The sequence below is a fragment of the Thermobia domestica genome, chromosome 6 (genome assembly GCF_964235325.1).
Source record: "Thermobia domestica chromosome 6, izTheDome1.hap1.1, whole genome shotgun sequence".
Taxonomy (NCBI): Eukaryota; Metazoa; Arthropoda; class Insecta; order Zygentoma; family Lepismatidae; genus Thermobia; species Thermobia domestica.
The window spans coordinates 199,469,052-199,482,061 of NC_137459.1; the positions used below are offsets into that span (position 1 = coordinate 199,469,052).

General features: G+C 37.4%; 1 protein-coding gene across 1 annotated transcript in view; it reads right to left on the reverse strand.

Moving 5' to 3' along the window:
- Positions 1-12,790, reverse strand: part of nac (GDP-fucose transporter nac) — a 114,663-nt gene extending 101,873 nt beyond the window's left edge. The window contains exon 1 of the mRNA XM_081762580.1: positions 12,629-12,790. Coding sequence (XP_081618706.1) covers positions 12,629-12,705 — 77 coding nt within the window. The 5' untranslated portion in view covers positions 12,706-12,790. The remainder of the gene's footprint in view (positions 1-12,628) is intronic.
- Positions 12,791-13,010: the final 220 nt, after the last annotated feature.

A 13,010-nucleotide genomic window follows, 5' to 3' on the forward strand; every position in this document is an offset into this window, starting at 1 on the left:
TCTCCACGTACTAATAACTGAATTTTACCAATAAACATATGGAAAATGAAATAATTGCGAAAAATTGTGAGTTACAGTATACGCGCAATATTTTTTGCGCATGGGAGTACATTTGTTACATTGTATGAGACATATTTACGAAAAAAAAAAAAAAAACAGAAACGAAAATCATTCAATATATATATATATACATATATATATATTAGATTTTGCAACCTTAAATTTCGACCCTAATCGTGAAAATGTTCAAGTATAAAATGTGGAATACGAACATTTAAATAAAAGAAAGTGCAAAAACTTAAATATCGTATTTACGCGTGGTATGTCCCCCCCCCCATTTCTGGAACGTTAAAATTAAAAAACTCGTGTAAGCAGCGCACATGAATTTTCTCAAAAAACGGTACAGTGTATTTTTCATCCTACTTTTAATCATTAAAATCGTTATACACAGAGAGAATCCAACAATACTGTGATTATTAACAGAAATCACTCCCGTGCCTAGCTTTCTTCGTCGCCGTCGTCTCCCGCGGAGCTGGAGCACATATCACCATCGGACTGAATAAAGTCTTCGCTCCCATCGCTGGCATTGGAAATGCAGCACTTTTTAAAGCTGCGGACGACAAGATTCTCTGGAATTGAATTCCATGCTTCAATAATCCATTCGCACAAAAGGCGAAGTGCAGGTTTCTTAATTCGGCCAGTTGGCGTAGTTTCGTGTACTGCAGTCGCCATCCATTAAGTGTACAGTCGCCGCAAGTGGTTCTTGAAAGGCCGGTTGAAGCATACATCCAAAGGTTGCAGTAGAGATGTACATCCACCGGGAACAACAACCAAATCTGTGTTCTCTTTCTGAAGACGTTTCTTAATCACATCAGTTAAGTGTCCACGAAAACCATCAAGAACCAACATAGAAGGCAAACGATGGAGAGCACTACGACGTCTCTCCCAAACACACTGCAGCCAGTCTACTACCAACTCCTTATCCATCCATCCTTTTTCCTGTGCTCTTACAATAATTCCGCTGGGAAAATTCATTCCTTTTGGCAGTGCTTTTTCTTTTGCAACACAACAAAGGGCGGGAGTTTCTTGCCATCAGCCAATATACAAAGCATAACAGTACAATACTGCTTCTCGTTACCGCTTGTTACAATGGAGGCTGTTCTTTGTCCCTTAATCGGCACAGTAACATCAAGTGGCATATCAAAAAACACAGGTGTTTGTTCCGCATTGCCGATTTGTTCTAATGAATAGGAATTTTCATTCCGAAGTCTGATAACGTGGCGCTGGAACTGGATCACTTTTTCCTCGTATGTCTCTCGCAAACGCTGAGCGATTGTTGTTTTCCGTTTGAGTGAGAGACCATGTCTTTTGAAAAAACGTTGTATCCATCCTCTGCTGGCTTTGAAGTCTTCTGGATTTATGCCCATTTCCCTGGAAATTTTAATGACTTTCAATTGGCACATTTCTGTTGACACTGCGTACCCAAATTGTCTTTTGCTCATTATAAAGTTACTCAACTGCTCTTCTAGGGCAGGGTATTTTGCCTTTTTACCTCGAAAAGCCATACGATCACGCGTACAGTTTTCAAGCTTGTTTTTATTTTTTCTCCAATCCCGAATGCTCGATTCAGATACACCATATTTTCTACCAACGACACGACTCCCATCAGCTTCAGCTTCTGTTTTTCTCCCGCTGTAAATGATCTTATCTTCCTCGCGGCACACATGTTTATGTTCTTAACAACAGCACGTAAAACCACACAAATCACAGACTTCCATGTATGATATATCAGTACTCACAAACGTAACACGGGGTACTTGAATTAATAGTACCTGCTTCATAGAATAACAAATACGACTGGGCTTCAAATACCACTAGTGCCATGAATTTACAAAAGGATGCCCGAGCGCCAAAAGTGGCCATAGTAAGAATTTCCAAGTACGCTGCAAGCTAGTCAATTGTCATCAGTTGCAATAGCCATCCATTGATCCTTATTGGAAATTAGTGCATGGTGGAAGACTTGGGCAATACATGGTAGTACATGTACGGTATTTTTGTGATCGGCCGATCATGTAGATGTAAGAGGAAAGATGAGCTGTAACTTTTCATTTTATATTAAAACTTTTCTACTCTTGTAAAATTACTCACACTATTCCAGTATTAGGTTAATAAAAACTCGCCGTGCTTTTAAATGCTTGGTGGCTCAGTCAATTCTACATTTTCTCGTGTATGCCGCGCACCGTTTTGCACAGAAAAGGTGCGCGGCATACACGAATAAATACCGGTACGGTACATTGACAAAAGGTGCACAAAGGTCGTTGCACGCAAAAGAGAAGCAATCAAAACACACTTAGGAGGGCTTACGTAGTTTTCTTTGCAATACAAACAATTTGGGCTTTTTAACAGGAAAAAAAATAATAATAATAATAATAAAGTATAGCACCTAGAATTTTTAGATCTAGAAATAAGGCAGAAATGACGCAAATCTCGCTAATCCCCAATTTCCAATCACGAAAGTACTGATTAACGATTTACAATACGGGAATCAATGGCATCTCTGGCACGTATTTTTTTTTCTTTTTTGGTGGGGGGGGGGGGTCATCAAAGAAAGTGATTTAAATGCTAGTACCTCAGCGGAATTTTAGATTATGTCACGTCAATTTTTATTTATTTATTTATTTATTTATTAAACAGATGTCCGTGATAGACTGAACAAAATCAAATAATCTCGCAGCTATTCATAATATATTGAACAATAAAATTTAATATATATATATATATATATATATATATATATATATATATATATATATATTAGGGATGGCCAAAATTTTCCGGAATCCGGATTCCGGAAATTTTGTTTTCCGGAATCGGAAAATTTACTTTCCGGAATTCGGAAAAATTCCGGATTTCGGAAAAATTCCGGAATTCAGAAAAATTCCGGAATTCGGAAAAATTCCGGATTTCGGAAAAATTCCGGAATTCAGAAAAATTCCGGAATTCAGAAAAAAATCCGGAATTCGGAAAAATTCCGGATTTCGGAAAAAATCCGACATTCGGAAAAAATCCGAATTTAGAAAAAATCGGAATTTTTCCGAGATCATGAATTTTTCCGATTTTACTTTCCGGATTCCGGAAAGTAAAAATTCTGGGATTGGCCATCCTTAGCTAGTAGCTGTTAAAAGAGAAACACAATAATGAATAGGCTATATATACTGTATTAATTTCTTGTAGTTGGATATGTCTTTATCATTTACGTAGACAATTGCTACTGCAGTTATTTACTACTTTATGAGAAAGGTCTTATTTTCACACACAAAAAAGTCGCCGGTATGTCTCAAACATTATCGCGTTCCCACCTGCAGCTGCTCCAAAGCACTGCAAACTACTTTTTAACCAGGCGAAAGGCAGTGAAGGAAAATAAATCTCAACAAATATTCTAATAACATTCGCTTATTGTCAACATACCTACAGTGAGCGCAGAAAGTGTTCGTACACCGTGCATACTTTATATTGAAAACAGCTAGCATGAGAACGGGAGGTGGAAAATATATATATAACCAGAATTAAGACTACACATTCATACATTTTATTCCTATATACAAGAGAAAGGCCAAACAAACACAATCACTGTTTTGTTCAGAAGAAAAGAGAGAATTCCTTTTTTGTAAACGCAAAAAGTCACCGTACACTTATGCTTGAATTAATGCTTATAAAGTATATTACGTTATTTAATATTTTGTGGGATTACCCTGTGCGTTAATGATTGTCTGTAGTCTTCGTGGCATTGATTTCACCTGTAGTAGTTCGTAGTTCTGTAGCTTCGAGACTGATTATGTCCCATTCTTCTTGAATAGCTTTTCTTAGGCCTTCTTTAGGAGACAAGCTGTGCCTTCTGATTCTTGTCTCCAGAACAGATCATAGATGTTCTATGGGGTTCATGTCTGGGGATTGGGGAGGTGTGCGAAGCTGTTTCAAGGTATTATAGAGTCAGGGGCGGATCCAGAGGGGGCGATCGGGGCAATCGCCCCCCATCACAAGAGGAAACTCTTATTTTATATATAAATAAACCCATCCATAACAAGTTTGGAGCTCTTAAAAGTAGCAGTATTACCGCCGACCGCCCCCCCCCCCCAGAAGTCCGTCCTGGATCCGCCCCTGGCAAACCTTGCAGACAGGCCTCGTTCGACAGTACAAACAATAATTGCGATGTATAATGTTTCTATCACTGTGCGAAACCATAAAAAAAAAATAATAAAATAATAATAATAATAATAAAAAGAACTGGAAGACCAAGAGTGTTGAGTGAACAAGTTAAAGGTTACATTATTAGGGAAAGAAAAAAGGTTCCAAAAAGTAGTGCTGTGCAATTGGCAACGGATCTGGAAACACGCGGTGTTAAAGTATCAGCCAGTACAGTGCGGAATATTTGCAGGGTATCATGGTCGGATAGCCAGGAAAATGTTTTGGGTGAACAAGACAAATCGTATAAAGAGACTAAAGTTTGAAAAAGAGTATAAAGATAAGGGATCAGGCTTCTTTCTGGAATAGGGTCATATTTTCGGACGAAAGTAAATTTAATTTTATCGAGTCCAATGGGAGGCGTATGGTATGGCGCAAGGTGAATACAGAGATGAATCCTCAAAATCTCATCCCTAAAGTAAGACACGGAGGAGGGTCCGTGCTCGTCTGGGGTTGTATGAGTGCCTCAGGAGTGGGTCGTCTCCACCTTATCGATGGAGTGATGATCCACAAAGTGTATATTAACATATTAAAGGAATATCTCCATACTAGTGCGCAGAAGATGGTTCTTGAAAACAATTTATTGTTCAGCAAGACAACGACTCCAAACATACAGCGGAAAATACTCGATTGTGGCTACTCTATACAGGGGCGGATCCAGGACGGACTTCTGGGGAAGGGGCGGTCGGCAGTAATACTGCTACTTTTAAGAGCTCCAAACTTGTTATGGATAGGTTTATTTATATATAAAATAAGAAAGTTTCCTCTTGTGGGGGGGGGGCGATGGCCCCGATCGCCCCCCTCTGGATCTGCCCCTGAGGTTTGCTTTCTCAAAGACTTACCCTTCTTATGCACTTTAATAATTACTTTTCTTGTCTCCTCATTTGTTTCTGTTCGGTTGCTTCCCATTTCGACAGCCCACCGTGCAGTTTTTTCACTCCTATTCACAACTAAACTCATTCTGTTACTCGTCATGCTATACAGAGGTGTATACTCAGGTGAATACTAGTGAACCCCAGTTGTGGTATCTTTGTTTCGTATTCGTACGTCAGGTGTACGATCACTTTTTGCGTCTACTCTATACATTTTCTACGGAATTTATTTACTTTCTGACCATTAAACTTGTCTTTGTGGTTCTTTATTGATATATTCATAAAGCTTAGTTTTCATTATTCATATTGTGTGTGTTATTACACTTCTTAAATTTTCTGTTTCTTTTTCGCAGGCATTCTCGTTTCAATAGCATAGGTGTACGAACACTTTCTGCGCTCATTGTATGTACAGTAAATACAAATTTATAATTTTTGACTTTACGAAGTATACAATGTAATTGTTCAATAATTAACATAAGCAGGCATTCATTAATTTATATTAATATAATAGTTAACAAAACTAATAAGCGGGTGATTGATGACTCAGTGGTAGAGTTTTCATCTATGGTATTCTAACCCAGGACATGTGGGTTTTCGATGGCTAATTTTGTGTTCGAAAATTTTCCCGGTGGTACTCTTGGTTCCCTTTCTTATATTTGTTCCATCATCACTCATTAACGAATTTAGTTTATCAAAACTCTATAGCCATATATTCATTCTGTCCGTCAGTGAAACAAACAGTCTCAAGAACTATCTGATGGATTACCAATCAATTTTGGCCATGATGTACAGAGTCAATAGTTAAGAATCGAGTTCCCTGATGAATGTAATATTCAAACCGGAAGCGGTACAAATCAACCATTTCCGGTTTTAACGTTAATCATTATATAGTAAATATGGTAATAGATAGCGAGAAGCGGTTTCCAGTAATCGACATATATAACATTCATGTAGATAGAATGTTACCCAGTTTGTGCATCTGCTGAAAATAATGAGCTTAGGTATTTAGAGAGCATTTTCCGCTTTAGAAAATGTGTGCTTGGTAAAGAATGTAGAGAATTAGCTGAGTCAGGCACGTAGCTAGAATATGGTAATAGGAAGGGGGGGAGGGGTATGTCACGAAATACTGTGGTTATTTACCAGGGGCTCAATCATTCTAAACTATTTTATTGGCAACATATATTGGTTCGTTTAGCCAAGATTTCTAATGGGGGCATGATATGAAATACTGTGGTTACACACCAGAGGCTCGATCAATCTAAATATTTTACTGACAACATACCCATATTGATTGGTTAGGACAATAAAATGAGGATATATTAGTAAGTATTTTAATAAGAAGCTATGAAGAAATCTCGAGTAAAAGAATATAAAAAAAGTATTGAAAAAGATATCGTCTTCCGAGGTCATTCGAACGGTGTCGAGAATTTTGCGTCTGGGAAATTTGCGCCCTACCTCAAGAACAGGGAAAATTGCGCCTGCGATGTACCTCCACCGGGAAGTTTGAGCCCTGCGAAATAAAAGAACCTATTGGAGCTTACGCATTTCCTCGGAGGGGCTGACATTACAGCATAAACAATCCTCCCCCCACAACCATGCCATTTGTGATTTATTTTCATTGTGGCTATATAAGGGGAGAATAAACTTCAATATAAGCCAAAAGAACACAACGGATCAACGCAATCACTGCTTCTTCCAGAGATGATTTTGGGGGAACACTGGCCTCCCCAGAGCTCTCAGAGTGCCCCCTCGGAGGAAACCAAAATAATACGTCTATAATATAATAATAAATAGAATAGCACCAGCAGTGACCCCCCTCCGGAATACTAAATGCCCGGCCCCCCGGAACATTTTTCCTGAAAGAACGACTGAACGCAATTGTGTGTTTGAAGTGTAATTCCAGCAATTAAACACACTGTACATAGTTTTCTTGATAATATTACTGAACTGATTTTACATTCACTTTACATTTTCTTTTCTATATTTTGTGTCCTGAAAAGCCAAACAACTCGCAAGGATTGTGAACAGAGATATCTGGGTAGAGCCAAACAGCCTTTTGTAGATTAAATTATACTCTTTGATTATATTAATAAATAATTATATATCAGTCATTTATACGTTTATTGTAAATTTTGTAGTATAATGAAAAACTGTATTTGTATGGATTGCCCTTTAGTGAACTAAAATTGTATTTTTTTTTCATTTGTTCGGAATATTATAACGGATGGAGTAACTCACTGAGACGATGAGAGGCAAGCCTAGTTCAAGTGCGAGTGGAAGTTACTTTACACAATACAATAATAAGTTGAATTGTAGGGCGCTAACATTCCAGTGCAAATATATAGCCGGCGCATTTTCCCCTCTTTTTGGGGTAGGGCGGAAACATCCCAGTGCAAATATATTGCGAGCGCATTTTTTCCTATTTTTGTGGTAGGGCGCAAATTTCCCGGGCGCAAAATTCTCGCATTCAAGGAAAATATAATGTCCGTGAAGTTGACAAGCCACTTATGTCAGACTCCAATTTTGACTTTAAACGTCGCTAGTGCTACGTTAGTGTTCGATAGTGACGCAAATCGTTAGTACTCCAACTGCATGCCAACACGCCCACTTCTAAGAATCATCTCAAAAATTAGGTTAACCGTTAGAGCAAGTAAGTGCTCATTGGTGCCATTAACGTTAAAGCCTCCATCGTACGGCCCTTTGAGTAATAATAACACCACGTTTTTTGCTAGTCTCAATGCGTCCCTATATTCTCGCGAACATTCTGACGTGCCCAAGTTAGTTACTTTTTTTTTTTGGGGGGGGGGCTATTGTTTATCTGTTATTGTTTATTGCTAGTCTGCAGAGTAGTCCTTACATTAATATGCCATTGTCCTTGATAATCATTGCGCATTTACAAGCAATTTGTTATTACTGTTAGAAGCTATTACTGCTATCAAAAAACAACAGATAAAATCTACTACTTAACGGTTCATATTTTTCTTTTACAGTACATAAACGATTAATAATAATAATAATAATAATAATAATAATAATAATAATAATAATAATAATCCAGCATAAAAGTTATCAATTGCATCACACTGGCAACAAGCGACGCATATTTTAACTTCATAAAAAATCGTTTCTCACGATTTTCTGGAAAACTACGTACCGGTATGATAACATCTTCATTATGTCAAGTTGTTTATCTCAGTGTGATATATGTATTATCTCTGGACAATATCACAGTAAAACAAAAATTAAATATTAGGTGTACATCGTACTTTTGGACTACATCTCATTAACCATGGGAAGATTGAGTAGTGTATACTTTAAGATGTAAGTTTCAGCTTAACTTGCATCATACATTCTTAGGATTACAAAAAGGAAATTTGTTCGTTTGCATTTGAACAAAATTCTTAGGATTACAAAAAGAAAAAATAATTTTTCCGAATTCCGGAATTTTTCCGAATTCCGGAATTTTTCTGAATTCCGGATTTTTTCCGAAATCCGGAATTTTTCCGAATTCCGGAATTTTTTCCGAAATCCGGAATTTTTCCGAAATCCAGAATTTTCCCGAATTCCGGATTTTTCCGAATTCCGGATTTTTTCTGAATTCCGGAATTGGCCATCCCTAATATATATATATATATATATATATATTCAACACGAAAAACCAAATTCACACATACAATGAGGACAGATGATAACATGATTGAACCTCTCCTGTGGCATTGTGCTTCTAGTCTTTGAATGCAGATCAAGCTCCATTCAGCTTCACATGAAGAAACTGGAAGCACAATCAAAATATACAATAAGTTTTCAGAGTTTTTAAACATAGCTCGAACTTCTGATTCCATTTTTCGTAGTACTTTGCAAGCATGACTGACACAAGACACCAGTCTTCTGCAGAAACATGTTCATCTCAAGATAAAATGACGCTACACCTATTTCCGGCTAATTTTCCAGTATGTCAGCCACACCTGATAACACCATACCTTCTAGTTGTTGAAGACGCATGAAATCCGACTGAGTAAATCTTGGTTCTAGGCCTTTCACAGCTGATTAATGATGGCATAATATTTTTTCCTATAATACGCATTGACCGGCATATCCATCTATTGGCCCTGTGTACTTCCTTAGTCCTCTCTTCCTTCTTGACAATGAAAAGGGGTTCAAATTATATTTTTCTACTTTCTCAGCTTCTTGCATTATTTTGTCAAAACATTCTTCGTTGTGTAGGTTCTGAATATCTTGTGAAACAATTTCAACACCTTTAATCAAGTCTGTTACAGTTTGTTTCCGACTTTGAATGACTTCTTCAGAACTTCCAGCATGCCAATTATTTTCTGTCCAAGTAATAGACTCAAAAGCGTTATGCCAGTTTCGAAATCTGCTAGAAGACCTGAAGCTCTTATAAGCTGTTTGTTGGTTTTAGAAATATCATGCAGAGTTTCTAGTATCTTACTTATTTAGAGCATGATACTTATCTAGAAATTCTCGTATCTGGTCACCCCTGTATAAATCTTGTAGGACAAAGTGGCTTTATTCTAGTGACACTACATATTGAACCTTCAGATTAAATTTAAGTACAGCAAAAAAATTTCCTTATGCTATAACTGATTGAGAAAACAAGACACGTAACTCATGAGCTCATTGCATTGCATTCATGAACTTCCAAATATTACCCTCAAGGACTATTACTCAACTAATGAAGGAGGATAAAAATATTAGGCCTGCATTGGCATTATGTTATAACCCAGTGATTCTTAACCTTCTTTTATTCACGGTCCCCTTTGAGACTATGATTGGAGGTTTGAACCTCTTTCCAAGAAATATTGAGGTAAGTCTTTACTTTGACTCCAACTGTGACTTTAATCGGTTCTTATAGGTTCAGTTACTTCCTGGAACTGTATGTGCGTGAGTCACTTGTTGGAACTGTTCGTGCCTTTGGTGTGACGTCTTAGTTCATATTTTTCCCACTAGGTGTCTGTGTAGTCATATGGTAGTTTGTTAGTGTGATGTCACATGCTATGTGATCTGTGGTCACATGTTCTGTGTGCATGTATGTGTGTGCTGCATGCGGGAAGCGCGTAATTGAATTGGTTGAATTGAGTTAGAGAAAACCTATCATAGTTGTGGTCTAAAGCTGAAGATATTTTCGACCTATTGTAAAAGTGGACGTTTATTGGTTTCTTGTTTGTAATAATAGCAAGTGTGCTCGGTTTAATAAAACGACGTGTGTGCGGAAAGGAACATTTTTGAGTAATGTTGAGTATTGCGCATGTGTTCTTGGTATCTTATTTTTTCGTGTGTGGAATCAGCAGTTATGAGTTCATTATTCATTAGTGTTCTCCTATGGCGAAATGGTGAGTGTTTTCTTTTTTTAATTCATAGTATTTTTATTCTTGATTTGTTTTGCATTTGAGTATTAGGCAAAGTATTTGGTTTGCTGCTGCTTGTCCTATTGTCTTGTTGAGATGTAATTTTTTTTTCTTTGTCATGCACTGATTTATGATTAGAGACGAGTTTTTTTTTTTTTTTTTTTTAATTTTTCCCTTCTTATCTTAGCTTTATAGAAGTGGTGTGATTATTTATTATTATTTTGGATGTTTTTATGGTACTTGAGCGGGGGGTTTGGGGGCCGGTGGCTCCCCCATTTAGATCTGAAAATTCATAGCCACCGCTTCACCTGAATTGATGTTTAGTAACATTGTGGCCCTTGTACTTATAGTATAATTCTTAACATCGTATAGTAACATTGTGGCCCTTGTACTTATAGTATAATTCTTAACATCGTACATTACTTTCACTGTGTTAGTAATCGTAATCGATTCATGTGATCCGGTTCCGGGAGCAGTTTAGGAATGATTCCTAAACCGCTCCCGGAATCGGATCACATGAATCGGTTGAAGTCACTGTTTGGCTCAAAGTAAAAATTTGCCAATATTGACTTAAATACTATATAAGTTTTCGTATACTATTTTACAGAAACATGATCGTGTCATACATAATAAATTACTACTTTGACATCTAATACTAATAATATTCAACCAACACTGTAGCCTAGAGCAACTTATGTATTATCTTCGATTCAGTTTGTTACCTTTCATCTTATCTTCACGGCCTCCCTGAGACATATCAAGAAGTCCGTTATAATCGTTTCACAGTCTGAATAATATATTCCAAATAAATATTATTATTTATATGTTATTCTGTCATTAGTAAATAAATTAAATTAGAATAAAATATTGAACATTTCGTACTTCAAAATATTGGGGGGCGCGTCCCCCTCGTCCCCCCGCCAGAGACGCCCGTGGGTGGAATGTATTACAGCACAATGAAAGACTATTGGATAAGTAGTTAACTTTTCCAGACATGCCTGGAAGGTAGTAGTGAAGAAACTAGACAACAAAAATGAACGTACAAGGTGTAGTCCTTCAAAAGAAAAGAACTGCGGAGTAACATGAAGGTACTTTACTTTCTCTTAGGAGACGTCACTTACCTGCAAAGGTAAAATGCGGTAACTCATGAAGGAAGAGCAATGTTGAAGGAAGTTATTTTACATAGGCGCTAAACATGAAAGTCATCTGTGAGCACTGAAATGTTTTCAACAAAATATTACAAAGCTTATTGTTGTGACCACTTAGCACAGACTGGTGTCTTTTTTGTATTTGCCTTCATTTATAGCACATTTGAAACGTTGCTAACGCAACTGCTCCCTATGCACGATTCCTGCGCGGCCACTAAGCTTCGCCCTACCCTGAACCGAAATAGTTACAAATCTAGCTTGTAGTCACTACTTAATACATGCTGGTGCATGCTTTTCAAGTTTGCCGGTTTTTTTCCCTTTCTTTCTTGCAATTTTATGCCAAGTGTTTGCATGAATATTATACGTCCGTTTGCAATTTCTGTGTATCATCCTTTTAAAGTTGGACAACCGTGTTTTAGGTAGTTTATATCGAATTTTCCGAACACATTATGTACACTCAGTGCCCTCCTAAAATTAAGATGCACCGGGTAATGAAACGCCGTCTATAAAATACGACTCTTGAGGGTCCTAGACTTCATTTTGTAAAGGGAGACATGTAACCAATTTTCAGTGGAATTGTCATAGTTAATCTGCACCACTCCACACACCGGCACCTTAAAAATGAATTTCCCCAAGAGCGAGAAGCGCCCGCTCGTGTACTGTAACACACTGTATAATTTGTTATCGCCCATCCCAGTATTAACAAACTAATTTTTGTATAATTAGCAATAGTCGCTAAAGGAACGAGAGCTTTTAAGGTATTAGAATAATTGTAATCATCTGACCGGACTTTCATTTGTTAATCTCTGTCAGAATGATGAGTAAAATGAGATGTTAATAAAATAAGGCTTTCAAATGCAGTGACTCCAGATTGTTCACCTGCACGAGAACTTTTATCACTACCGTAATCTAAACTAATTCAGCTTTGCACTTGAAGCAGTGCACTTGTATTCATGAAATAGCAAAAAGAAGGTCCATGATATTTACGTTCACCACCTACCAATAGAATGTAATAACTGCTGTGATGTGAATATACTTTGACAGTAAACTTTCACTTCCAAGGGACATATTTCTCATTTACAAGCATGCCAAGTATGCCACGAAATCTTCGTGACATTTACGTTTACAGATTTGTCGTCTTGTTTTGTCGGAGACCATTACCGGTGAAATAGGTAGGTGCACCAGCTCACTAGGCTTGTGTGCTACGAATATGAAAATTGTTAAAAGTGTACCTCACACGGAGGATATATGATTCAGGAACATGATTGAATAAAATACAGGACACAATTCGGAAGGAAGGACACAATCGGGAAAAAGGTCAAAGTCAGGAAAAGGTCAAAATCGGGAAAGAAGTTCAGACAGTGAAAGAGGGCTGAAAGCCA